The following is a 26732-nucleotide window of genomic DNA, read 5'->3' as shown; positions in this document are numbered from 1 at the left end:
GAGCAATTGTGAATGGTGTTGAGGATAGTGCAACCATGCACTTTCCTGGGGGCCAGAGATGTGTTTGTTCCTTGGCACTCATTGATTCCAGTTTTGCGAGGGCTCCTGGATGTCACACTCAGTCAACTGTTGCCTTGATGTCCACGGCTGTCACTATCTGGAGTAGAGTGATGCTGGAAAAGCCCAGCAGTTCAGGCAGCATCCGAGGAGCTGTATTCCTGATGAAGGGTGTTAGCCCAAAACGTCAATTTTACTGCTTCTCGGATGCTGCCTGAACTGCTGTGCTTTTCCAGCACCATGCTACTCCAGAATCTGGTTTCCAGCATCTGCAGCCATAGTTTTTACCCAGGGCTGTCACTATCACCTTCCCTCTGGAATTCAGCTCTTTTGTCCATGTTAGAACCAAGGCTGTAATGAGGTCAGGAGCTGAGTGGCCCTGGCGGAATCCAAACTGGGCATCACCAAGCAGGTTATTGCTGAGCAGGTGCTGCTGGATAGCATTGTTGATGACACCTTCCATCACTTCACTGATCATCGACAGTAGACTGATGGGGTGTAATGGGCCAGGTTGGATTTGTCCAGTTTTTTTTGTATGCAGGGCATATCTGAGCAATTTTCACAATGATGAGTGGATGCTGATGTTGTAACTAAACTCGAAGAGCTTGTCTAGGGGTGCAGCAAGTTCTGGAGCACTGTCATTCAGTACTATTGCCGGAATGATGTCAGGGCCCATAGTTTTTGCAATATCCAGTATTGAACTGTATTTTGTTATCTCATAGAGTGAATCAAGTTGGCTGAAGGATGGCATCTGTAATGTTGGGGACAACTAGAGGACACTGAGATGGATCATCCACTCAGCACTTCTGGCTGAGAATTGCTGCAAATGTTTCAGCCTTACCTTTTGCACTGATGTGTTGGGCTGTTCTACCATTGAGGATGGGGACATTTGTGAAGCCTCCTCATCCAGTGAGTTGTTTAAATGTCCACCACCATTCATGACTGGATGTGGCAGGACAGCAGAGTCTGGTTCAGATTAATTGGTTGCTTAGCTCTATCACATGCTGCTTATTGTGTTTGGCATGCAAGTAGCCCTGTTTAGTAGCTTCACTAGCTTGACACCTCATGTTTAGGTATGTCTAGTGCTGTTCCTGACTCCCCATCTCCACTGTCCATTGAACCAGGCTGATCCCCGGCTTGATGGTAACACTTGAGTGGGAGAGATGCTGGGCCATGAGTTTGCAGATTGTGCTGAAGTACGCTTCTGTTGCTGATGATGGCCCACAGTGCCTGAAATCTTGAGTTGCTAAATCTGCTTGAAGTCTGTCCCATTTAGCTCAGTGGCAGTGCAATACAACAGGATGGATGGTATTCTGAATGTGAAGGTGGAACTTCATCTCCACAAGGACTGTGCAGTGTCACTCATACCAACACAACCATGGACAGATGCATCTGCAGCCAGCAGATTGGTGAGGATGAAGTCAAGTAAGTTTTTCCCTCCTATCGGTTCCCTCACCACCTACCACAGACCCAGTGTAGCAGTGTTGAATTTCATCAGCTATTTCCTGGACCACTCTCCCAAACCATCTAAATCTTTCTGTAGCCTCCCCACCTCCTCAGTACTACCTGCCTGTCCGCCTAACTTCGTATCATCGGCGAACTTCGCCAGAATGCTCCCTGTCCCTTCGTCCAGATCATTAATATATAAAGTGAACAGCTGTGGCCCCAACACTGAACCCTGCAGGACACCACTTGTCACCAGCTGCCATTCCCAAAAAGAACCTTTTATCCCAACTCTCTGCCTTCTGTCAGACAGCCAATCCTCAATCCATGCCAGTAGCTCACCTCTAACACCATGGGCCCTCACCTTACTCAGCAGCCTCCTGTGGGGCACCTTATCAAAGGCCTTTTGGAAGTGTACATAGATGACATCACTGGGTTTCCCTGGTCTAACCTACTTGTTACCTCTTCAAAGAATTCTAACAGGCTTGTCAGGCATGACCTTCCCTTACTAAATCCATGCTGACTTGTTCGAATCTGACCCTGCACTTCCAAGAATTTAGAAATTCCGTCCTTAACGATGGATTCTCGAATTTTACCTAGAACCAAGGGTAGGCTCATCGGCCTATAATTTTCCATCTTCTGTCTTGATCCTTTCTTGAACAAGGGGCTTACAATAGCAATTTTCCAATCATCTGGAACTTTCCCTGACTCCAGTGATGTTTGAAAGATCACATTCAGTGCCTCCACTATTTCTACAACTCAATCCTCAGTCGATTGGCGAGGATGAAGTCAAGTAAGTTTTTCCCTCCTGTTGGTTTCCACCTACTGCAGACCCAGTGTAGCAGCGAAGTTCTTTAGGACATAATCACCTTGATCAGTAGTGCTACTGCCGAGCCAGTCTTGATGGTCAATGTTGAAATCCCCCACGTAGAGGACATGTTGTGCCCTTGTCACCATCAATGCTCCCTCCAAGTTTGTTCAGCATAGAGGAGTACTGATTCATCAGCTGAGGGAAGATGGTATGTGATAATCAGCAGGACCTTTTTGCCCCCTGTTTAACCTGAAGCCATGAGACTTCAAGGGTCTGGCGTCAATTTTAAGGACTCCCAGGGCAACTCCCTCCTGACTGTTCACCAGCTAGATAGGATGTCAGCTGGGCAGGAGGTCAGATTGACAGTAGAGGCCAGCGGTCAGTTCTGTTGAGGGTGTGGAGTCACAGACAGACAGGACAGGGAAGGAGGCTTTTGGCATACTGGCTTTCATCAGTCAGGGCACTAGTATAGAAGTTGGGAAGTTATGTTGCACTTGTACAGGTTGTTGGTGAGACCACATTTGGAGTGTTATGCTCAGTTTTGGTCTCCTTGCTATAGGAAGGATGTTATTAAACTGGGAAGAGTTCAGAAGATATTTACAGGGATGGTGCCAGGTTGCAATGGTCTGAGTTATAGGGAAAGGTTGAACAACCTAAGACCTTTTTTTAGAGCTTAAGAGATTGAGGAGGGTTCTTATAGAAATGTATAATATGATAGGCATGGATAGGGTGAATGCACTCTGTCTTTTTCCCAGAATTGGGGAATCGAGGACAGGAGGGCATCAGTTTAAGGTTAGAGGGGAAAGAATAAAAGGGACCCTGAGGGGGGACATTTTGATGCAGAGGGTGGAATGCATCTGGAATGAGCTGCCAGCAGAAGTAGGTGATTACATTAACAACATCAAGAGGTATTTAGACAAATACATAGATAGGAAAAGTTTAGAAGGATATGGCCAAGTGCAGGGAAATGGGGTTGGCATGGATGGACATTTTGGTAGGGCATGGACCAATTTGGACCAAAGGGCGTGTCTCCGTGCTGTAGGACTCTATGACTCTATGTTAATGTTGGGTTGGGTTGGGTCGCATTTGGCTGATGCAAGGAGTTGCTAGGTAGATGTCAACTCAGATCTGATGGATGTGGGGGTTTGGTGTGGGTCTGGACATGGGAGGGGTGTTAGATTTAATAATCTAACTTTCCTGATTAATTATTTTACTTAAATTCATCAGTACCTTCTGAAATTTCTGATGTATATGGAGACTTTTGGAGTGTTCCAAAAATCGGAGAATTGCCTAGTGGAAAATCCAGTTTCCTGGGCAATACCTTCAGAGTGTGCTAGAATGGGGATTCCACAGAATATTCATGGTGACTCATCGTCGACACCGAATAATGACTGGCCTGTGGAAAATCCCTGACTTTATATCATTATAATAAATGTCTGCTGGTTTCTCTGATAGCATGATATGCAGACTCAGTCTCTTATATTATGATGGATAAAATATATCAGCATTGCTGCATAAATACATTACTGGAGGCAAACTAAGATCAATATGAAGATAAGTAATAACTGTAATCCAGGAGATAATGAAGTTCATTAATGACTCACTGTGAGATTGTAAAGTAGGTACAGCAACTTTGTTTTAGCTAGCACCTTATCAATGGGTAGTGCTGATAAACCGACCAAAATTACGCGTTCAATATTGCAATTCATCATGATGTCCGTGTATTTCTGCTGTAAATAAAGTCTAACAGTGACGTGAATACTCTCTGCATTACTTTTCTTTTACTTACTGTGGGTTTTTACATTGGTTTTAGGAGGTTTTTTATGGAGATGCTTTGAGGGATATTGAAGTCTCTCTTGTTCAGTGTTTACTACGGTTATGTGTACCTCTGGAATATTTGATCAATTGCACACTCCTGTTCCGAGAGGTGCTGGTTAATAAAAATGTTTGCTTTATTTATCAGCAGAAAAGACCAATGTTTGAGGAAGGCTTTTGCTGAATGCTGTTGCCTTACACAATATAGTTTCTGGAGAAATCAACTGGTAATAGTGTCATCAATAAATTTCATAGAAATTCCCAGTGTTCCCAGCACAGAGCTCAAGACCTTTTAAAATCTGACAAAAATAAGTTTTGTGCTGGCAGAGGAGTAAAAACCAGAAGCAGGTGTTGGGATCGAACTGTGAACAGAGACTGGGTATTCCGGAGGCAACTACAAAGAAATGACTACCTCGTGGGGAACATTGCACCTGAGACAATTAACCCAAAACCAAACAAATCCAGCCCCAAGACAGCTTTCATACCTCTGGCCACCCAGCCCATAGAAGATAACGACTCATAGAGACAGTGTGGAGCCAAGAGGGTTACCATAACAACCACCCCATGTCCAACAGCAATCAAAACCGTTAAAATCTTGTGTAAAATTTGGAAATCTAATCAAGCCAGTCAAGGCCAAAAAGAAAACCTCGACAAAACAATGCACCTATAGATTAGCCTGACGATTTGGAAGCCCCACAACTGGTATAACTGCAGGCCCTGATCTCACATCGCCAGAGTAGCTGAACCAGAAAACAGGAACATGGAGAATGTGTTTTGTAAGACCGACAGCAGTCCTTAATGACCATCAAGGCTGATCATGCTAAAAGGAACTAAGACCGACAAAATGTGAAGCATCAACTATCCTGACCATCACTGCAAATCCTCAGGCCCAACTGAGGTGAAAACTGAACTCAACAAACCAGCAGAAATAAAAAAGACCCAAGTACTCAACAGGTAGATCCAAGTACTCATGTGCCTAACCGGGCATCAGTGGACTCAACGCAGACTGAGAAGTTGTCTATTTAGAAGTCCCCTACCACATTCAGAGTACAGCAAGCCAGAGCAACTGTACCAGGCCAATTTCAAAACTGCATTCAAAGTGGTGAGCATAATCCCAAGACCCCAGAGTAGTAACTTAGTCAGTAGTGTGAGGTGGATGGAATGAGTGTATTATGATATTAAATAAAAGGGTATTTTAAATAACACTGTATTTTAAATAATAGTGATTTGTTGTGTTATCTTGTCTTGTATTAAGTTACCTTTTTGTGTGTTGTTGATTTACCTGTTTCCTGTATTGTTGTGTTACTTCTTCTGTACAACAATAAACAGAGATTGTTTTGCCCTGAAACATCCATCTGCTGCCTTTTCATTACATGCCAATAAATAAAAGGTCCAGTTTCTAGAAGCAGGGGTTGGAAGCAATTTGAACCACTTAGAAGTCAGGACTGAAAACCAAACCTCTGCACATCTTAGCTGTAAGTGTCAGATGCCAGCAATCTTCTCTGTCTCTCAATATCTGATGTCAAATAATGTTTATCTGGACAAGTAAACACCAATCATTTGATATAGTAGCCATCACAGCTGCTGGATCTAACTTCAAGTGATGCTTTCTTCATTTCAACAATAAGGAACTCAAAGAATTGATTCCACTAGCATGCTACAAAGACTGATTGAAACTTTATTCTTTTGTGTTTTCTATACTTGTTTTAATCTTAGCATCTGTTGATATTGCTGACAAGGATTTTATTATCTTAACTCCAAAGGAATTAGATTAGATTAGATTATTTACAGTGTGGAAACAGGCCCTTCGGCCCAACAAGTCCACACCGCCCCGCCAAAGCGTAACCCACCCATACCCCTACATCTACATCAACATCTACCCCTTATCTAACACTACGGGTAATTTAGCATGGCCAATTCACCTAACCTGCACATCTTTGGACTGTGGGAGGAAACCGGAGCACCCGGAGGAAACCCACGCAGACACGGGGAGAACATGCAAACTCCACACAGTCAGTCGACTGAGGCGGGAATTGAACCCGGGTCTCTGGCGCTGTGAGGCAGCAGTGCTAACCACTGTGCCACCGTGCCGCCCACGGAATCTTCCATAAAACTTGTAATGAACCAACCTATGCCTATTTAAACTGAAAATGTGGTCTACTCTGACTTGGACTAGACAAATAAAAAAGGGGCTACATGAGTTTTGTTAATCTACCGTTTATTGAGAATGCTGGGAGCAATCTTGGTCTTAATGACATTCTGTTGTGTTTTTAGAATTATTTCAGTTATAGGAATTTAGCAATATAAAGTATTTAAAGGTATAAAAGTACAACGCCTTTTTCTCCTGATGAGAGATGGGCCACAGATTCAAACTACAACCTGTAATGAGACAATCTGATTTGCTCAAAAGTCACTTGAATTAATTTCAACTGCAACTTTCCACTTTAGTATTTAACTGTGCCATGTCCAGACTGTAACATTTCTAACCCCTGTACTATTGTTAGGATGTCAGAAAACACACAAGACCAGGCTATAGTCCAGCAGGTTTATTTGAAATCAAAAACTTTTGGGGTTCTGCTGCTTCATCAGGTGAAGGTTAAACCTGTTGGATCATAACCTGGAGTTGCTGCATTCTGACTTTGCCTCCTCCAGTCAAACACTGGCACCTCCACATCAATGGGAAGCACTGACAAGAGCAATATCCAAGCCAACAGTCCTTAAAGACCAATGAAATGCTCCCCCTGCATTTCTGCCCCCTTAACTCAAATTCCAGACAGTACCTCCTCCATTTTTGTAAGCCAAGTAAGGGAATCTCCAGACATTGCCTAGACCCACAGCACAGCCGACCACAGAGAGCAAGTAGTCATTCTTCGAGGACCAGTTACCTCTCTTCATATTTTCATCATTTTTGTTCACTGGTGGAGTGGCAGCACTCTTGGGACAAAGAAAGGAATTTACTAAATTAGAAAGTAGATTTTCTCAATCTAAACTTAAGCACTTAATTCAACTCTTCCCCACTGTAAAAACATTTTTTCATTCCCCAGTTAACAGCAATCACTTAGTCGTTTGGAAACAAGATGGGTGACTGCAGTTCACAAAAGCTAAAATCCGCAAAGAATCAGCACTTCTCAGGATTTTACATGAGTGTAATTTCATGTTTTGCTAAAATACTCACGGTATCTATTGGAGAGTGTGTTTCCTGTTCATTCTGTGAGAATTCAGATAAAGCCAACTCCCTCTGGTCCATCTTCAGACAGCCAACTTCACTTGCTCAGGAGCTGGATGTAAACCTTGAGGAGTAAATCTTGCCCGAAGATGTTCTATCTTTCCAAAATTCCAGGACTGTGATTAAGAACTGTTCAGCCTTTCACCAGGTAAATGACTGGTGAGAATGACAAGATGTGTCCAAAAAGGGCAAGATCTAGATGCTCAGGTCAGGGTGATGTCCACATTTCCTGACTATTTCTGATGCAATCTCCACACTAAAAATAATAGAATTTCAGGTTTGTTTCAGAATACTCCATGTCAGAATATATCTATTTTGCATCACATATTTCTCACCAATGCTTTGAAATGAGGAGGTCACACAATATAGAGGAGAGGCCATGGCATGAACCAACTTCTGCAGCTTTCACCGTGGGGTGGCTGTTACTCTGCAGCTACCTCGATGTTTCCAATTGACCAGGAATCTCTCCTACTATCCCAGCCAGCCATATAACTATCAGAAAGATTCAAAGATTGACTATTGAGTGACCATTCAGATTGAAGCTGAATGCGGTGCCAATATTTTGAAGTCTTGAGATTTCAAAGGACTTTGTCAGAATGAACCAGATGCAGGGGATTTGCTGTTGGGAAAATTAAAAATCCCATTCAGTTCCCTCACAGTCAGCTGGGCCATCATGACCAGGGCCTCCAAGCCCTCTGTTTCTTCCTCTCCCGATGTTCCCAACAGTACCGTTTCATTGACACTCTCATTGATTTGGCCGAACTGGTCTTCACCCTTAACAATTTCTCCTTCGAATCCTCCCACTTCCTCCAGACCAAAGGGGTTGCCATGGGCACCCGAATGGGCCCCAGCTATGCCTGTCTCTTTGTTGGCTATGTAGAACAGTCCATCTTCCATAATTACACCAGCACCACTCCCCACCTCTTCCTCCGCTCCATTGATGGCTGCATTGGCGCCACCTCGTGCTCCCACGAGGAGGTTGGGCAATTCATCAACTTCACCAACACATTCCACCCTGATCTTAAATTTACCTGGATCAAATCATCACTGACACCTCCCTCCCCTTCCTGGACCTCTCCATCTCCATTAATGACGACCGACTTGACACCGACATTTTTTACAAACCTACCGACTCCCACAGCTACCTGGATTACACCTCTTCCCACCCTACCTCCTGCAAAAATGCCATCCTGTATTTCCAATTCCTCCACCTCTGCCATACCTGCTCCCAGGAGGACCAGTTCCACCACAGAACACACCAGATGGCTTCCTTCCAATTTTCCTTCCCACGCGGTTAAAGATGCCCTCCAACGCATCTCGTCCACGTTCCGCACCTCTGCCCTCAGACCCCAGACCTCCAACTGTAACAAGGACAGAACCCCTCTGGTGCTCACCTTCCACCCTACCAACCTTTGCATAAACTAAACCATCCAATGACATTTCCGCCACCTCCAAACAGACCCCACCACCAGGGATATATTTCTCTCCCCACCCCTTTCCACCTTCCGCAAAGACCATTCCCTCTGTGACTACCTGGTCAGGTCCATGCCCCCCTACAACCCACCCTCCCATCCTGGCACCTTCCCCTGCCACCGCAGGAATTGCAAAACCTGCGCCCACACCTTCTCCCTCACCTCCATCCAAGGCCCTAAAGGAGCCTTCGACATCCATCAAAGTTTTACCTGCACATCCACCAATATCATTCATTGTATCCGTTGCTCCCGATGCGATCTCCTCTATATTGGGGAGACTGGACGCCTCCTAGCAGAGCTCTTTAGGGAATATCTCCGGGACACCCGCACCAATCAACCACACCACCCTGTGGCCCAACATTTCACCTCCCCCTCCCACTCTGCCAAGGACATGGAGGTCCTGGGCCTCCTTCACCACTGCTCCCTCACCACCCGACGCCTGGAGAAAGAATGCCTCATCTTCCGCCTCGGAACACTTCAACCCCAGGGCATCAATGTGGACTTCGACGGTTTCCTCATTTCCCCTTCCCCCACCTCACTCCAGTTCCAAACTTCCAGCTCAGCACTGTCCCCATGACTTGTCCTACCAGCTTATCTTCCTTTCCACCTATCCACTCCATCCTCCTCCCTGACTTATCACCTTCAACACCTCCCCCACTCACCTATTGTATTCTATGCTACTTTCTCCCCACCCCCACCCTCCTCTCAATTATCTCTCCACCCTTCAGGCACTCTGCCTGTATTCCTGATGAAGGGCTTTTGCCCAAAACGTCAATTTTACTGCTCCTCAGATGCTGCCTGAACTGCTGTGCTTTTCCAGCACCACTAATCCAGCATCAGAAATTTGACATGGTCTGACAAATCTCTATCAATGGAATAGATATGTTATATGTTTTTGGAGATATTTCTCTTGATAAAACTTAAAATATAAGCCATAACTATTAATTTAACCTGGGGCAGTGTTTTGTAGAGGAATAAGACGGTGTTAGTTTCTGGGTCTGTAGATTGTGAAGGAGCAAAAATGGCCTTCAGTAGAGTGATATGTGCTTCTTGTCAGATGTGGGAGTTTAAAGAGAGTTTAAGGGTTACTGTGGATTATATCTGTCATAAATGCTGTTGGTTGCGAATCTTATCAGATCAAATGGATCGGTTGGAGAGACAGTTAGAAGCAATGAGGAATTTGCAACAGCAACAGTATGTGATGCATGGCAGTTATAGGAAGTGGGAAAAGTCTTAGACACAGTCACATAGATGGATTAACTCCAGGAAAGGTAAGAGAGGTAGGGAGCTAGTGCAGGAGTCTTCTGTGGCTATACCCATTTTTAACAAGTCTGCTGTTTTGGAAAATGTAGGGGGTGATGGATTCTCAGGGGAATGTAGCACGAACAGCCAAGTTTCTGGTATTGAGACCGGCTCTAATGAAATTAGGGGTATGTCAGGTTCCAAGAGATCAATTGTGTTAGAGAATTCTCTAGTCCGAGGTATAGACAGACGTTTCTGTGGCCTGCAGCAAAAAATCAGAGTGGTGTGTTGCTTCCCTGGTGCCAGGATCAAGGATGTCTCAGAAAGAGTGCAGAATGATCTCAAGGGGGAGAGGGACCAGCAAGAGGTCATTGTCCACATTGGAACCAATTACAGGAAGGTGAAAGGTTGAGATTCTGAAGGGAGATTACAGAGAGTTAGGCAGGAATTTAAAAAGGAGGTCCTTGAGAGTAGTAATATCTGGATTACTCCCAGTGCTATGAGCTAGTGAGGGCAGGAATAGGAAGATAGAGCAGATGAATGCATGGCTGAGGAGCCAGTGTATGGGAGAAGGATTCACATTTTTTGGATCATTGGAATCTCTTTTGGGGTAGAAGTGACCTGTACAAGAAGGACGGATTGCACCAAAATTGGAAGGGGACTAATATACTGGCAGAGAGATTTGCTAGAGCTGCTCGGGAGGATTTAAACTAGTAAGGTGGGGGTTAGGGGGTGGTGAGACCCAGGGAGACAGTGAGGAAAGAGATCAATCTGAGACTGGTACAGTTGAGAATAGAAGCGAGTCAAACAGTCAGGGTAGGCAGGGGCAAGGTAGGACTAATAAATTAAACAGCATTTATTTCAATGCAAGGGGCCTAACAAGGAAGCCAGATGAACTCAGGGCATGATTAGGAACATGGGACTGGAACATCATAGCAATTACAGAAACATGGCTCAGGGATGAGCAGGACTGGGAGCTTAATGCTACAGGAAGGATAGAAAGGGAGGCAAGAGAGGAGGGTGAGTGGCATTTTTGAAAAGGGATAGCATTACAGCTGTGCTGAGGGAGGATATTCCTGGAAATACAACCAGGGAAGTTGTTTGGGTGGAACTGAGAAATAAGAAAGGGATGATCACATTATTGGGATTGTATTATAGACCTCCTAATCGTCAGAGAGAAATTGAGAAACAAACTTGCAAGGAGATCTCAGTTATCTGCAAAAATAATAGGGTGGCTATGGTCGGGGATCTTAACTTTCCAAATGTGGACTGGGACTGCCATAGTGTTAAGGATTTAGATGGAGAGGAATTAGTTAAGTGCATACAAGAAAATTTTCTGATTCAATATGTGGATGTACCTACTGGAGAAAGTGCAAAACTTGACCTACTCTTGGGAAATAAGGCAGGGCAGGTGACTGAGGTGTCAGTGGGGGAGCTCTTTGCGGCCAGCCACCATAATTCCAATAGATTTAAAATAGTGATGGAAAAGGATACAGCAGATCTAAGGATAGATCAGATCTAAAAGTTGAATTTCTAAATTGGAGAAAGGTCAATTTTGACGGTATTAGGCAAGAATTTTCACAAGCTGATTGGGGGCAGATGTTCACAGGTAAAGATACGGCTGGAAAATGGGAAGCCTTCAGGAATGAGATAATGAGAATCCAGAGAAAGTATATTCCCGTTAGGGTGAAAGGAAAGGCTGGTGGTATAGGGAATGCTGGATGACTAAAGAAATTGCGGGTTTGGTTAAGAAAAAGAAGGAAACATATGTAAGGTATAGACAGGATAGAACCAGTGAATCCTAAGAAGAGTATAAAGGCAGTAGGAGTATACTTAAGAGGGAAAGCAGGAGGGCAAAAAGGGGACATGAAATAGCTTTGGCAAATAGAATTCAGGAGAATCCAAAGGGTTTTTACAAATACATTAAGGACAAAAGGGTAACTAGGGAGAGAATAGGCCCCTCAAAGATCAGCAAGGCGGCCAGTGAGCCTGAAGTCAGTGGTGGGCAAGTTGTTGGAGGGAATCCTGAGGGACAGGATGTACACATATTTAGAAAGGCAAGGACTAATTAGGGATAGTCAGCATGGTTTTGTGCATGGGAAATCATGTCTCACAAACTTGATTGAGTTTTTTGAAGAAGTAACAAAGAGGATTGATGAAGGCAGAGCGGTAGATGTGATCTATATGGACTTCAGTAAGGCGTTCAACAAGGTTCCCCATGGGAGACTGGTTAGCAAGGTTAGATCTCATGGAATACAGGGAGAACTAGCCATTTGGATACAGAACTGGCTCAAAGGTAGAAGACAGAGGGTGGTGGTGGAGGGTTGTTTTTCAGACTGGAGGCCTGTGACCAGTGGAGTGCCACAATGATCGGTGCTGGGTCCTCTACTTATTGTCATTTACATAAATGATTTGGATGTGAGCATAAGAGGTCTAGGTGGTAAGTTTGCAGATGACACCAAAATTGGAGGTGTAGTGGACAGAGAAGAAGGTTACCTCAGATTACAACAGGATCTTGACCAGATGGGCCAATGGGCTGAGAAGTGGCAGATGGAATTTAATTCAGATAAATGCGAGGTGCTACATTTTGGGAAAGCAAACCTTAGCAGGACTTATACACTTAATGGTAAGGTCCTAGGGAGTGTTGCTGAACAAAGGGATCTTGGAGTGCAGGTTCATAGCTCCTTGAAAGTGGAGTTACAGGTAGATAGGATAGTGAAGAAGGCGTTTGGTATGCTTTCCTTTATTGGTCAGAGTACTGAGTACAGGAGTTAGGAGGTCATGTTGCGGCTGTACAGGACATTGGTTAGGCCACTGATGGAATATTGCATGCAATTCTGGTCTCCTTCCTATCGGAAAGATGTTGTGAAATTGAAAGGGTTCAGAAAAGATTTACAAGGATGTTGCCAGGTTTGGAGGATTTGAACTACAGGGAGTGGCTGAACAGGCTGGGGCTGTTTTTCCTGGAAAGTCAGAGGCTGAGGGGTGACCTTTTAGAGATTTACAAAATTATGAGGGGCATGGATAAGATAAATAGACAAAGTCTTTTCCCTGGGGAATGGGAGTCAAGAACTAGAGGGTTTAGGGTGAGAGGGGTAAGATATAAAAGAGACCTAAGGGGCAACTTTTTACATGTATGGAATGAGCTGCCAGAGGAAGTGATGGAGGCTAGTACAACATTTAAAAGGCATTTGGATGGGTGTATGAATAGGAAGGGTTTGGCGGATCGGGCGCTAGCAGGTGGGACTAGATTGGGTTGGGATATCTGGTTGGCATGGATGGGTTGGACCGCAGGTTCTGTTTCCATGATGTACATCTCTATGACTCAATGATCCTCGGTGTTTCTGCTATAATGTGCGTTTTGTCAATACGGTTTGGCTATAATGTGATTAATTAATTATGGGTGATGTTTGGATAATGCAAAGTTTCTCTTGAGCAAGTTTTCTATAGCAATCTACAACACATTCTTATACTTTATTTCTTCATTCTATGCTCTCCCTTTACCCAATCCTCAGCCTCCACTTACTCCGAGTACTTCTAACCAATCACATTTTACATGTCCAATCACAAAATGTTTCTCTGTGTCCTGCGATTATCTGTTAGGTTAAGCATGACCAAAATTTACTCATCAACACAACTTGTTCTGTCTGTGATTGCCAGATGTTTCCTTTACAGGGTACTCAATGTTTTGTTTGTCAACTGTACTACTGGAGTTAGCAACTGAGCGAATTAAAAGTTCTCATAAAGTTATAGAGCACAGAAACAGACCCTTTGGTCCAACTCATCCATGCTAACCATGTTTCCCAAACTAAACTAGTTCCACTTGCCTGCGTTTGGCCCTTTTGATTCCAATCACATCGTACATTATGAATCATTATCCATATGCAGCAGTCAGTATTTGCTTCTTCTGATCAGAAGCTTCAAGATGTCGTAACGTAGGAGGGTTAAGAGCACAAGTAAAACAACATTTGATACATACATATAAAGCAAGAATAACAACAAGAGAGATGTTAATCTCCTGAAGGATAAATGTTTCAAGTGATCCTGACCAGTTGTAGCCAAATTCTATATGGTCCTTGAAGGGAGTTGTTTAAGTTTGTCGACCTCCTTGTGAATATGAGCAGCTGAATTTATGATCTCTTCAGAATTGGCCAGAATGTAGGTAGAACACTCCTTTCCTACATGGGCACAGGTCCCTCCTTTCTCAGATAGTAGCCAATCCAGGGCCATCCGATTTAGTAATGTTGTTGTTTGAATAGCAACCATTTCTACATTACTCTAATCAAGGGCTTGGGAGGTGTCAAGAACTACTTGTTCCAATATGGAATAGAGTAATTGAATCTCAGAAAAGGATTTATATGCAGCATATGGCCAATATCAAAGGGCAAAGAACTTGTCTATCTTAGAGTTGCAACGTTTATGGAGAATAAGGGATGAAAGGTAGAATATGACACATAAAAGGGACTAAAAAAGCTAAATAAACAGGAACCAGATCATGACAGAGGTAACCACGTGTAAGCCTTATGTCCGCAAACAAAAAAAGTACCATTGCACAGGATAAACTGAGTTATATAGTTCAGGAGCCAGATGTAGTCAAAAGTTTCTGCTGATGTGAAATTAATAAAATTAAGTTTAGATGGAAGACAAGCATCAGATGTGACATTAAAATATTAGGTACAACTACTCTGACCTGCAAACCAACCTTTTGGCTTAGATCAAGTGAGACAAATAGAACATAACGATTTTCCCACCATTGATGTATTAGTGATGGTGATACGGACGGTATTAAATTGAGGTTGATACCAGTGTTCAAATGCCGAAAAACTGTACCCTGTCGATTCCCACTTATCTCTGGTGCCATTAATTTCCACCCAATATATCCCTTTCTCTGTGGAAGATGTGGCAGCCATGTGGGATTCGTTCTGGCGAGTGACCCATTCAGTCACTGCAGATACATTAAAAGGCATGGGTCTAAGGGGATACCGTCCTTTGAATGCATGGGAATATGAGAGCAACCCCAGCAGCTGGAGATATTCATATGTCCAGGATAAACATAAGACATGTACAAAAAAGTATTCACATTTAACTCATGCCTAACAGTGCGTGTTCATGTGACCCAAGAGATCAAAACAATTACGAGTCCCAAAAATAAAAACTTTGTCACGATGTTAGCCCTTTTGACATGTGATGCATGAATCCAAGCCTTCCTGCCCTGCATATTCATGGATGAAGGTGTTAGGAGAAGAACTTGATACCGACCTTCCCTTTGGACACCCAACGATTCTTTGTGTATTTTCTTAACGTAGACCCACTTGCCGGGAATGATGTCGTGAACGCCTTTAGGGGAATCTCCTCAAGCTGCTGACACCTGTTGGGAAGCAAAATGAACAGAATCGGTTAGATCCTGAAATACTTTAACAATGAATCACTCAATAGTTGACAATCTGCTGTTCTAAGATCAATTGTACCAGGTAGAGACATGAGTCTACCAGTTACTACCTCAAAAGGACTCAGACCTGTGGTTTAATTAGGGATAGCTCAAATGCTACATCATACCAGAGGCAGAGCTTGAGGCCAAGGCAATCCTTCCTGATGAGAGTTAGCCGAGTGTTGGTTCAGAATCCGATTTGTGTGTTCGACCTGTCGCAGTGACTGAAGGTGATTAGGCCAATGCAATTCCCACTTAATATTCAGCAGTCTCTACACTTCCTGGCACAATGCATCTGCAAATTGAGTCCCTTGGTCCAAATCTATACAACTTGGGAGTCCCCATCGGGGGATGTATCCCTTACAGAGGGCTGTAGTGGTATGATTGGGCGTGGCTTGCCGAGCGGGAGATGCTTCCACCCAGCTTGAAAATTTGTTAACAGTGACTCAAACCTCTGAATATCCTTGACGTTTTGGTTGGGATATCTAAGAAGATGTTGGAAGGGCCCGGCAGGTGCCGGAGGTCTCAATTGTGCAATCACTGTGGTTGGTCTAGGATTATTTTGGCATGTTGCACAATGATCTGCCACAAATAGTGTATGTTTCTTGAATCCTGTTCCTCACTAACTCTTTTGGAGCCTTGCCATCACCTATAGTGGAAACAAATGTCCTCACCAATAAATTTTCTGTGCCAGAAATGTCATTAGTATTCGTGGTGTTACTGGTTTATTGGTCTCTCTGCCTTCAAACACCATCATCACACAATTTCAGTCCTCATTCCTGATGAAGGGCTTTTGCCCGAAACGTCGATTTTGCTGCTCCTTGGATGCTGCCTGAACTGCTGTGCTCTTCCAGCACCACTAATCCAGAATCTGGTTTCCAGCATCTGCAGTTATTGTTTTCACCTACTTCAATCCATGCCCACTTTTCTTCCCATGAACACTGTCCCTTCATTGTCTTTTAAGTCTTGTCACTTGCTGACTAAAGTCTGCAATTTAGGTGTTACTGGCTCTTGTCAGCCACTACCTTCAGAGGCTGCCTTTCTAGCAGCTTCAAAAACAGCTAGAATTCCATGGGATTTCCTTTATTATGGACTTTACAGTTTAAAATGCAGACTTCTTGTGGTAATTGTACGGCATTTCGGAGATTATGAACTTCACCCCCAATTCTAATTGGGGTTCCTGCAGCTGAGAGCACTTTGCTGTGCTGAAGTGCTTGCTGACAGACCTCCTTGGGCTATGACTTCATGCAGGCTAGTAACAGCCCAGCTGGCATTCTGTGTACCATTCTCATCAAACAAAGATATGTCTATGAAGAGAACTCAGTCTGGATTCTGCAAGGGTTCCTTGGCCACCCGAGTTGCTGCAGAATTTCCACACAATCACGTTCGCCTTCGACCTAATCAGTCTCTTCCTCTCCTCCTCTTCCCCACCCTCCCAACTCTTCCCCTCCCCCCCCCCCCCCCCCCCCCACCACCCCCATTGGTTTTGCATGGTTGGGAGCAAAATTGGACTGAACTGGCGCCAACAAGGTGGAGGTTGGGAGCTTCCAAGAGGGTGGGAAGCCTGATTCATAGACAACATGGCAAGGACTGTGTGAGGGCACTTCATAATTAGTTTTTGATCCAATACAGGATGCTGTGGCTATTACCGCCTTGGAGGTAACCTTCCATAGCTCTCAAACGGCTACCCCATCCCAGCGCCACTGGGTCCAACCGAGCGTAATACGATAGTAGCTAATGGGCTGCTGTCTGTGACTGTTTTCCTGGGGCAGTACAGCTTTCATATAACTGTCCTTTTCATGTACATGAAGAGTGAAAAGGTCTCCTGTTATTTGGGATACCCAAAGCTGAGGCTGAGCACACAGCAGATTTTAATTTTTGGAAGGCAGAATGCTGCTTTGGGGTCAGTCTCCTTGGATTCACTCTTTTCTTTCAGGAGATCATTCAGTGGCTGAGCTAAATGTGCATAACTACCAATCCAGTTTCAATCAAAATTACAATGACCTAGAAAAGATCTGAATTCCCGAATATTAGTGGGTTATTTGGCTGTTCAAGTAATGGCTGTCCAGTCCTGCCTTATTTCATGTTTTCCTGCTGAAATCGTTTGTCCCAGGTATTCTACCTCTTCCTGGGCGAGTTGCACCTTCTTTAGGTTTGCCTTAAGGAGTACAAATGATCAAGGAAAATGCGTAAAGCTGCCCTATGCTGTTCCTTAGTCTGGAATGCTATTTGAATATCATCCACATACTGAATCATCATGGATGTTATCAGAGGCAATTCCCGCAAATGATCTTGCAAAGCCATGTGGAATACAGTAGGGCTACTGTGAAAGCTCTGCAGTCGATGCATCCAGATATACTGTCGTTGTTGGCTGGTAAAAGCAAACCATGGTTGTCCCTCACGGGCCAAAGGAACGGACCCAAATCTATTGGCCATGTCTATCACTGAAAAATATTTGTATTCGAGTGAAAGAGAATTAAAAATGGCACAGGGATCTGCAACCAAGGGTGCTTTTTGGTCAATGCACTGGGTCACTCTCCTGTAACCTACTGTCAGATGTGAAGTTCAGTCTGGCTTTTTAACCAGCCAGACTGGACTGTTAGGTGAACTATGGACTTCTACTGGTATACTTTGTTGCTCTAATCATTTGATTACAGGTAAAACATCAGCAATGGAGACAGAACTAATGGAGTATTGTTTAGTACATGATGGGAGAACTCCAGGAAAAGTGGATCATCTTTAACAGTGGATCATTTTTGTCCTTTGCCCAAATGAGATGATTCTGCCATTCTTCCTGTTTGAGATGTCGTATTGACCAAATAACATGGCCATTCTCAAAGTGTAACAGCAAATGCATTGAGTTAATACATCCATCGCTAATAGGGCCTGTGGTATGGGTCTAACCCATACAGATGTAAAAATCTCGTTGGATTCAATCTTATTGGCAGAGGCTTAGTTTTCTCAAGTCTTAGTTCTTTCCCCCCTACTCCTACAGCAGTTCTCCGCTATCCCTCCAAAGGTAAATCATGTCCATCAATTAAGGGTAAACATGTTAGTTCTGCATTAATGTCAAAAAGGCAGTCAACTTTCCTATCACCCACCCCATCAAAACATAGCAGCTATCCGAATGGTTCTCGATGGCCGTGAAAATAATGGGCTCAAAGATGGAGATGGGTTGCTCTAGTGTTTTGTGAATGAGTTCTTTTACCTGAAGTTCAGTACAGCGCTCGAGCTGTTCCAATAACATAAGATGCTCCTTCAAGGACAACTTCTCCCATCCAGACACTTCCTTATCCAGTTTGGGGGCCTGTTTTTGTCGGTATTTCCCTTTTCTAAGTTGCACCTTTTAGCCAAATCACCCTCTTTTCCACAACCGTAGCACTTCCCTGGGTTTTTCTCAGTGTTAGGAGCCTCTATAGTCTGCATGGCTCTGAGCTTCAATTCTATATTTGCCCGCAGACGATTAGCTTCCTCTATTACTTCACCAAAAGTGGGTGAGCTTTTATCCAAATCGTGACATTGTACTTTTAACATCTTAACTAGTTCAAGCTGTAAGGCTGCTCCCAAAGCAGCCTTTACTGGGACCAAATTTCCTCCTCTTTCTCTGGATTGTTATTAGGAGCTAGACCAGGAAGCTTGATCCAGACATCAACAAATCTTTCTGCAAAGTTTTTAACATCTTCATTTCCATTCTGTTGGCATGCAGGTATTTTACTCCAAACAGTTTTCGATGGTCCAAATTCTTGCAGCCAACTGTGGATTGTCTGCCAACTGTCATTTAAAGTCTGTCCTTCCTGTCCCATGTGGTTGTTAACCCTGAAGTCCAATGTTTGTCCTGCATTATTCCCCATTATGGCAAACAGGATTAGAACTCCATCCACAGAGTGTCAGGTAGATATTTTCTTAAGTTTTTCTAACCCTTTCCATGTTTTCACACCTCCCTTCTTCAGGTGTGGCAATTCTTTGGGCCATCTTTCAACTAGTTTGTCTCATGGATTAAAATTGGATAAATTTATATCTTATCCCAAACCTCTCGCTCAATCTTTACTTTTCTTCCCTTCTGTCGATTCCTCCATACAGGCCTCATAACAACAGGGGGTGCCTCTTATCTTCTGAACTGCTGGATGTGTCAGAACTTCCCTCAGGGCAGTGGGCACCACTGATAGTATGAATCTTATCTGGGCCATCACCCGGAGGGGCTGGTTGAGGCAAGGATTTTGGATACAATGGGGCAATCAGGTAGGGAGGGGGTGATGTGCGTGACGTAGTTTTAGGTGTTCTAATTCCTTTTGAGTTTGTGACAATTCTTTCTCTGTGGTTTTTAATTCCTCTCAAACAGGTTTTATTTGCTCTCTTAGACTATGAATTTCTCTATCATAATTCAATTTTTCAATTATTTCTTGTCTATATCTGGGTTGTTGTATTACACAGAGTGACCAGCAAATTTTTTTCTTATTTTTAGATGGGTAGTCTTTCCCCAGACCCATTTAATATCATCCAGGGACCACTGTCCCATGAAGGTTCCATACTTTTGACAAATTTTAGTCAGAGTGGTAGGATGGTCAAATTGTTGTTCAATATGTTCCCTGAATTTCTACAAGACTTCATCCTCAACAATGTCAGGTGGTGCCTGCCCAAATTTAGACATTATCCCTGGATTTCGGGTTAGATTTGAACTAAAATAGACTCTCTAAGAGTCATAGACAAAGGCTCCCCTTTTTCTGTCCTATGTCTCAGATCGAAACTGTCCAGCAGTTTCAGATCGCGTCAGACAGGGAAAATCTCAGACCACCACTTCCCCCCTTTGGATGTTTATTACATGAGGAGTCCTTACCTCTCGGTGTCGATTAGACTGAAATGGTTTTCAAAACCTCTTCCCCTTTATCCTTTTGCGATCCTGCTGACTACGCCTAGTTGTTGGGTACTCATTTTCCCGATAGTAGGAATAACCAGGTAGGGATCTACACGATGTTTTCTTGAAGTCTTTATTGCAGAAGCATGGTGTTAATGGTACATAGCAAGGTGACGCAAAGCAGATCTATCTGTGTTTGCCTCACATTCTTATACTTTATTTCTCCATTCTATGCTCTCTTGTTTACCCAATCCTTAGTGTCCACTTATCATCCCATTTACTTCTAACCAATCACATTTTACATGTCCAACCACAAGACATTTCTCATTATTCTGTGGTTATCTGTTAAGCTAGGCATGACCAAAACTTGCTCATCAATATAACTTGTTCCTATTGTAATTGCCAGATGTTTCCTTTATGGATAATTCACTTGCAACCAGTTTCATGCCTGCGGCTGATGTTTGAATTTCGATTGTCTCAACACAATAATGTCTTTCCTTTACCCTTCTCAGACTTACCCACATGAACTCTTCTTTATCCCACACAGGGGCTCCCCAATTTCAGAATGTTGGACTTACAAATGCGAGTAATTATGAACATGATCCTGTATTGATTTTCAAGTTTAAAGACCTGACATTTCTTACACTTATGAATGGCTGCTTCCCATTGTCCTGAATTGTGCCATGACATGTAAACAAATTGACCTGGGGGCTGCCTGTATATTCCCCTCTTACCATGTCTGTGCTTTTTGATATGCCATTAATTATCACAATTGATCCCTTGACGCCACCAGATAGTTTGACACCCTTTGCATAGATATTGGCCCCAGTGCAGTTCAGACTATCCCAATGGTACAGCTGCACCTTTCCCTAGTGCAAATGGCCCACAGATCAGAATGCATTTCTCCCAGACCAGTCTTTCAGCTGTATACTTGTCTTCCTCATTGGATGTAGCCTATGCTAATTTACAGGCAGGTTAGGTAATCATCCAAAGGTTATAATCTTCGAATTCTGTAATTTGTTGTTACCTACATAGACCATTACCACTGGACCCTCCCCCTATCTTTGAAAATAGTTTTTCAACTCTGAGTAGATGTCTGAAACCCTGGTACAATGGCAGGCAAAATAGCCACCTAATACTGAAGATTTGTGCTCCAGAATTTGCCGCTCCCCTAGCCAAGCTGTTCCAGTACAGTTACACTGGCATCTACCCGACAATGTGGAAAATTGTCTGGAAATAAAATGCAGGACAAACCTAGCCTGTCCAGTTACTGCCCCATCAGTCTCCTTTTGATCATCAGTATAGTGATGGAAGGTGTCATCAACAAGTATTAATAAACAGCACCTGCTCAGCAATAGCCTGCTCAGTGACACCCAGTTTGGGTTCCACCAGGGGTGCTCAGCTCCTGACCTCATTACAACCTTGGTTTAAACATTGAAAAAAAAAACTGAATTCCAGAGGTGAGGGGAGAGTGACAGCCCTTGACATCAAAATTGTGGCTAGCTGAGTGTGGCATCAAGGATCAGAAGTAAAACTGGAATCAATGGGAATCCAGGGGAAAACTCTTTGGTGGTTAGAGTCAAACCTGACACATAGGAAGGTGGTCATGGTTGTTGGAGGTCAGTCATCTTAGCTCCAGGACACTTATGCAGGAGTTCCTCAGGGTAGTGCCCTAGGCCCAACCATCTTCAGCTGCTTCATCAATGACTATCCTTCCATCATAAGGTCAGAGGTGGGGATGTTCGATGATGATTGCACAATGTTGAGCATCATTTGCGACTCCTCAGATACTGAAGCAGTCCATGTTTAAATGTAAGAAGATCTCGACAATATCTAGGTTTGGGCTGATGATTGTCAAGTAACATTGACCACCTCCACTAAAAGTCAGTCTAAATACCACCCCTTGACAATCAATGGTGTTATTATCACCAAATCCCCCACTGTCAACATCCTGGGGGTTATCATTGACCAGAAACCTAACTGGACTTACCATATAAAGACATTGGCTACAAGAGCAGGTCAGAGACGAGGGATACTGCGGTGAGTAACCCTGACTTCCCAAAGACTGTCCAACATCTACAAGGCACAAGTCAGGAATGTGATGGAATACTCCCCACTTGCCTGGATGAGTGCAGCTCCAACAACACTCAAGAAGCTTGACACCTTCCAGGATAAAGCAGCCCACTGATTGGTATTAAATTCACAACCATCCACTCCCTCCACCAACAATGCTCAGCAGCAGCAGTTTTTACGATCTACAAGAAGCATTGCAGAAATTCACTGAAGATCCTCAGACAGCACCTTTCAAACCCACTATCTGTTTCATCTCAAAGAACAAGGGCAACACCACCACCTTCAAGTTCTCCTCCAAGCCATTCACCCTCCAGTTTTGGAAATATATTGCCATTCCTTCACTGTCACTGGATCAAAATCCTGGAATTCCCTCCCTAAAGGCATTGTGGGTCAACCTGCAGCAGGTGGATTGCAGCAGTTCAAGAAGGCAGCTCACCACCACCTTCTTAAGGACAACTTGGGATGGGCTATAAATGTTGGCCCAGCTAGTGACACCCATATCCCACAAATGAATAAAAAGAAGTGTGATAATGAGAGTTCAGAGTTCCTGTTAAAGTAAAAAGTAAGGCTGGTAGGATTAGAAAACAATAGTTGAATAAAGATATTGAGGTTCTAGTCAAGAAAAAAAGAATCATATGTCAGATAGAGACAACTGGGTTCAAATAAACCTCTTGAGCAATATAAAGAGGGTAGGGGCATTCTTAAGATGGAGATCAGGAAAGCAAAGAGCAGAAATGAGATAGACTTGGCAAATAAGGTTAAGGATAATCCAAAGAGATTCCACAGATTCATTAGGAGAGATAGAAAGGGTCATGAAAAAGCTTCAGTGGGTAAGGTTAAGGATAATCCTAAAGCGTTCTACACTTATGTGAGGAACAAGAGGATGGCCAGAGTGAGGGTCAGGCTGATCAGGGATAGTGGACCGAACTTGTGTCTGGAAGGGAGGTCCTTAATGAATACTTTGCTTCAGTAGTCACTACTGGGAGGGAACCTGATGTTTCAGAGGACAGCATGAAATAGACTGATATGCTAGAATAGGTTGATGTTAGGGAGGAGGATGTGCAGAAAATTTTGAAAAACATAAGGATAGATAAATCCCTTGGTACAGACAGGATCATTCTTAGGTAAGTGAGGGAAGAGATTGCTGCACCTTTGCTGATGATTTGCCACTGGAAGTGTATCAGGTGATTAGAGGGTGGAAAATACTTGTTCGAGAAAGGGAAAAAGGATAATCCTGGGAATTACAGATCCATCAGTCTTATGTCAGTGGTGGGCAAATGCTGGAGAGGGCTCTGAGAGAGAAGATTTATGATTATTTGGAAAACCGTAGTTTGATTAGAGATAGTCAGCATGGCTTTGTGAGGGGCAAGTCATGCCTCACAAACCGTATTGAATTCTTTGAGGATGTGATAAAACACATTGATGAAGGTAGAGCAGTGGATGTGGTATACATGAATTTTAGCAAGGTGTTTGATAATGTTCCACACAGTAGGCTCATTCAGAAAGTAAGGTGGCATGGGATACAGGGAAAACTGACTGTCTGGATAGAGAAATGGCTGGCCCATAGAAGACAGAGGGTGGTGGTAGATGGTAAGTATTTAGCCTGGAGCTTGGTGACCAATGGTGTTCTGCAGGGACCTGTTCTGAACTCCTGCTCTTTGTGATTTTTATAAATGACTTGGATGATATGAAAGTTGGTAGAGTTGTGGATAGTGTGGAGGGTTGTTGTAGGTTGCAATGGAACATTGATAGGATGCAGAACTGGGCCGATAAGTGGCAGATGGAGTTCAACCTGGAAAAGTGTGAAGTAATTCATTTTGAAAAGTTGAATTTGAATGCAGATTACAGGGTAAACAATAGGATTCTTGCCAGTGTGGAGGAACAGATGGCATAGTGGCTCAGTGGTTAGCACTGTTGCCTCACAGCGCTAAGGACATGGGTTTGATTTCAACCTCAGGCAACTGTCTGCGTGGAGTTTGCACATTTTCCCTGTGTCTGCTCTGGTTTCCTCCCACAATCTAAGATGTGCAGGTTTGGTGAATTGGCCATGCTAAATTGCCCACTGTGTTCAGGGATGGAGGTTAGGTGCATTAGTCAGAGGTAAATATAGGATAATAGTGTTGGGGAATGGATCTGGATAGGTCTTTGGAGATTCGATGTGAACTTATTGGGCTGAGGAACCTGTTTCCACACTATAGGGATTCCATATAATAAAAAAAAGATCTTGGGGTCCATGTCCATAGATTTCTCAAAGTTGTTACCTAAGTTGATAGGGTTGCTAAGAAGGTTCATGTTGTTTTGGTTTTCAATTGATTTCAACCACCTGATGAAGGAGCGTCGCTCCGAAAGCTAGCGCTTCCAAATAAACCTGTTGCACTACAACCTGATGTTGTGTGATTTTTAACTTTGGCTTTCAATAACAGGGAGGTTGAGTTCAAGAGCAACGGGGTTAAGCTGCAGCTCTACAGAGCCCTGGTTAGACCACACTTGGAATATTGTATTCAGTTCTAGTCACCTCATTATAAGAAAGATGTGGAAACTTTAGAGGGGGCGCAGAGGAGATTTACCAGGATGCTGCCTGGACTGGAGGGTATGTCTTATGTAGAAAGGTTGAGGGAGCTAGGGCTTTTCTCATTGGAGTGAAGAAGGATGAGAGGTAACTTGATAGAGGTGTACAAGATGTTGAGAGGCATAAATAGGTTGGATAGTCAGAGACTTTTTTTTTCCCATGGTGGAAACATCTATCACGTGGAGGCATAATTTTAAGGCAATTGGAGCAAGGTTTATGGAAGATGTCAGAGATAGGTTTTTTACACCAAGACTAGTGGCTGTGTGGAATGCACTGCCAGCAATGGTAGTAGAGCCAGATACATTAGGGACATTAGGCACAACATCAGAGAACATAGAACATTACAGAGCAGTACAGGCCCTTTGCCCTCGATGTTGCGCTGACCTGGGGCCTGTGCTGTAGTGTTCTTTGTACTATGATACCTGGTCAGTCTGGACATGTTGGAGCAAAGGAGAAAGTGAAGACTGCAGATACTGGAGAGTCAGAGTTGAAATGTTTGGCTCTGGAAAAGAACACCATCCAAGGAGCAGGACAGTCAACGTTTCAGGCATAAGCCTTTCATCAGGAAATCACACATTTTGAGTTGGAGCAAAGGGTTTGTTTCCACGCTGTGTGACTCTCTGACTGCATGACTCTTATCACTTACCACACAGCAGATGTCTGTCGAAATAGTGGCATCTCTTGAACCCATACCATCTTTAAAAGGCCACTGTGCTCCCAGATGAGGTTTGCAAATCTGACACCAGACCTTACAGGCAACACTGTAGCAAATCCGTGATGGCCATGGCACATCACTGGAGTGCACATTCAACCCCATTCTCTCAGCCCCCTCACTGTCTAACTAGTGGGCCACACCGTTCATCCCATCGGAGTAACCAATACTCTTACCTCAGTGGCCTGATTCCTCAATTGCTGCTTAGTTTTGCATTTCTTGTCATTGTCCAGTAAGGGAACACCACATACAGGTCAGCAATTGGACAATTCCAAACATGACCTATCATTGTCAGATTGTAAATGAGAACACAAACGAAATGAATACAGGCTGCCGTGCATACATATGAAATGAACCAAATGCAGGCATCTTGACATTGACAGTTCTCCGTGGTGGGCTGTACTGAGCTGTCATCCATAGAACTGGGTGTCAAGTCAGGCCCTGTCTGTTTTGTAGTTCCCACTGCAATTGAGTCCTGTAATCCTTTGCGAGTGTTTGCTCCAGCTCAATGTCCTCATCCTTCTCCTCAGAAAACTGCTTCTGCTCTCGCAATTCCTCAGCATCTATCACATCGCCTCCATGTTTGTTCCAATTGTCCAAGATGGTGCAGCACACTCCAACTGACCTGGGACCATCTCTCAGACTGCTCCAAGCTATGGCAGCCCTATTCCTAAGGGCCTTTTCAGTTCGGGGAGTTCTTAACGCTGGTGTGGAGGCCAGTTTCTGCTTGATCTTAACAAAGGCAGCCTCCTGCTCAGGTCCCCAGTCAATCTCCTCTGAGCTAGCCTGCAACACCCCTCTCCCCCAACTACCCCTCCACCGCCTTGATAAGGCCTTGCAGGGGTCTGGCTAATTTGCTGCAACTTTTGTTTACAAAGTTCCTGCAATAGTTATATAGTCCAATAATTGTCTTCTTCGTTTAACAGTAGTTGTTTCTTTTTATTTCTGGTGTGATGTTACAACTACATTGTGTTAATTGTGCTTCCAGGAGGATCCAGAATAAGGTAGGTGAGTTTGCAGCATAGAGAGGTA

The 26732-nt window shown here is 43.8% G+C and overlaps 1 protein-coding gene across 1 annotated transcript in view; it reads right to left on the bottom strand.

Annotated features, from left to right (window-relative positions):
- The window catches only part of LOC140495741 (sodium- and chloride-dependent neutral and basic amino acid transporter B(0+)-like), a 122464-nt gene that overhangs the window by 46528 nt on the left and 49204 nt on the right, over positions 1-26732 (bottom strand). The window contains exons 3-5 of the mRNA XM_072594791.1: positions 15326-15434; positions 7302-7608; positions 6907-7060 (exon numbers count right to left, since the gene is read on the bottom strand). Coding sequence (XP_072450892.1) covers positions 6907-7060; positions 7302-7373 — 226 coding nt within the window. The 5' untranslated portion in view covers positions 7374-7608; positions 15326-15434. The remainder of the gene's footprint in view (positions 1-6906; positions 7061-7301; positions 7609-15325; positions 15435-26732) is intronic.

This window comes from Chiloscyllium punctatum, chromosome 25 (assembly GCF_047496795.1).
Source record: "Chiloscyllium punctatum isolate Juve2018m chromosome 25, sChiPun1.3, whole genome shotgun sequence".
NCBI classification, from domain to species: Eukaryota; Metazoa; Chordata; class Chondrichthyes; order Orectolobiformes; family Hemiscylliidae; genus Chiloscyllium; species Chiloscyllium punctatum.
The sequence above is the reverse complement of the archived record's forward strand: the minus strand, read 5'-3'. Positions and strand labels throughout refer to the sequence as shown.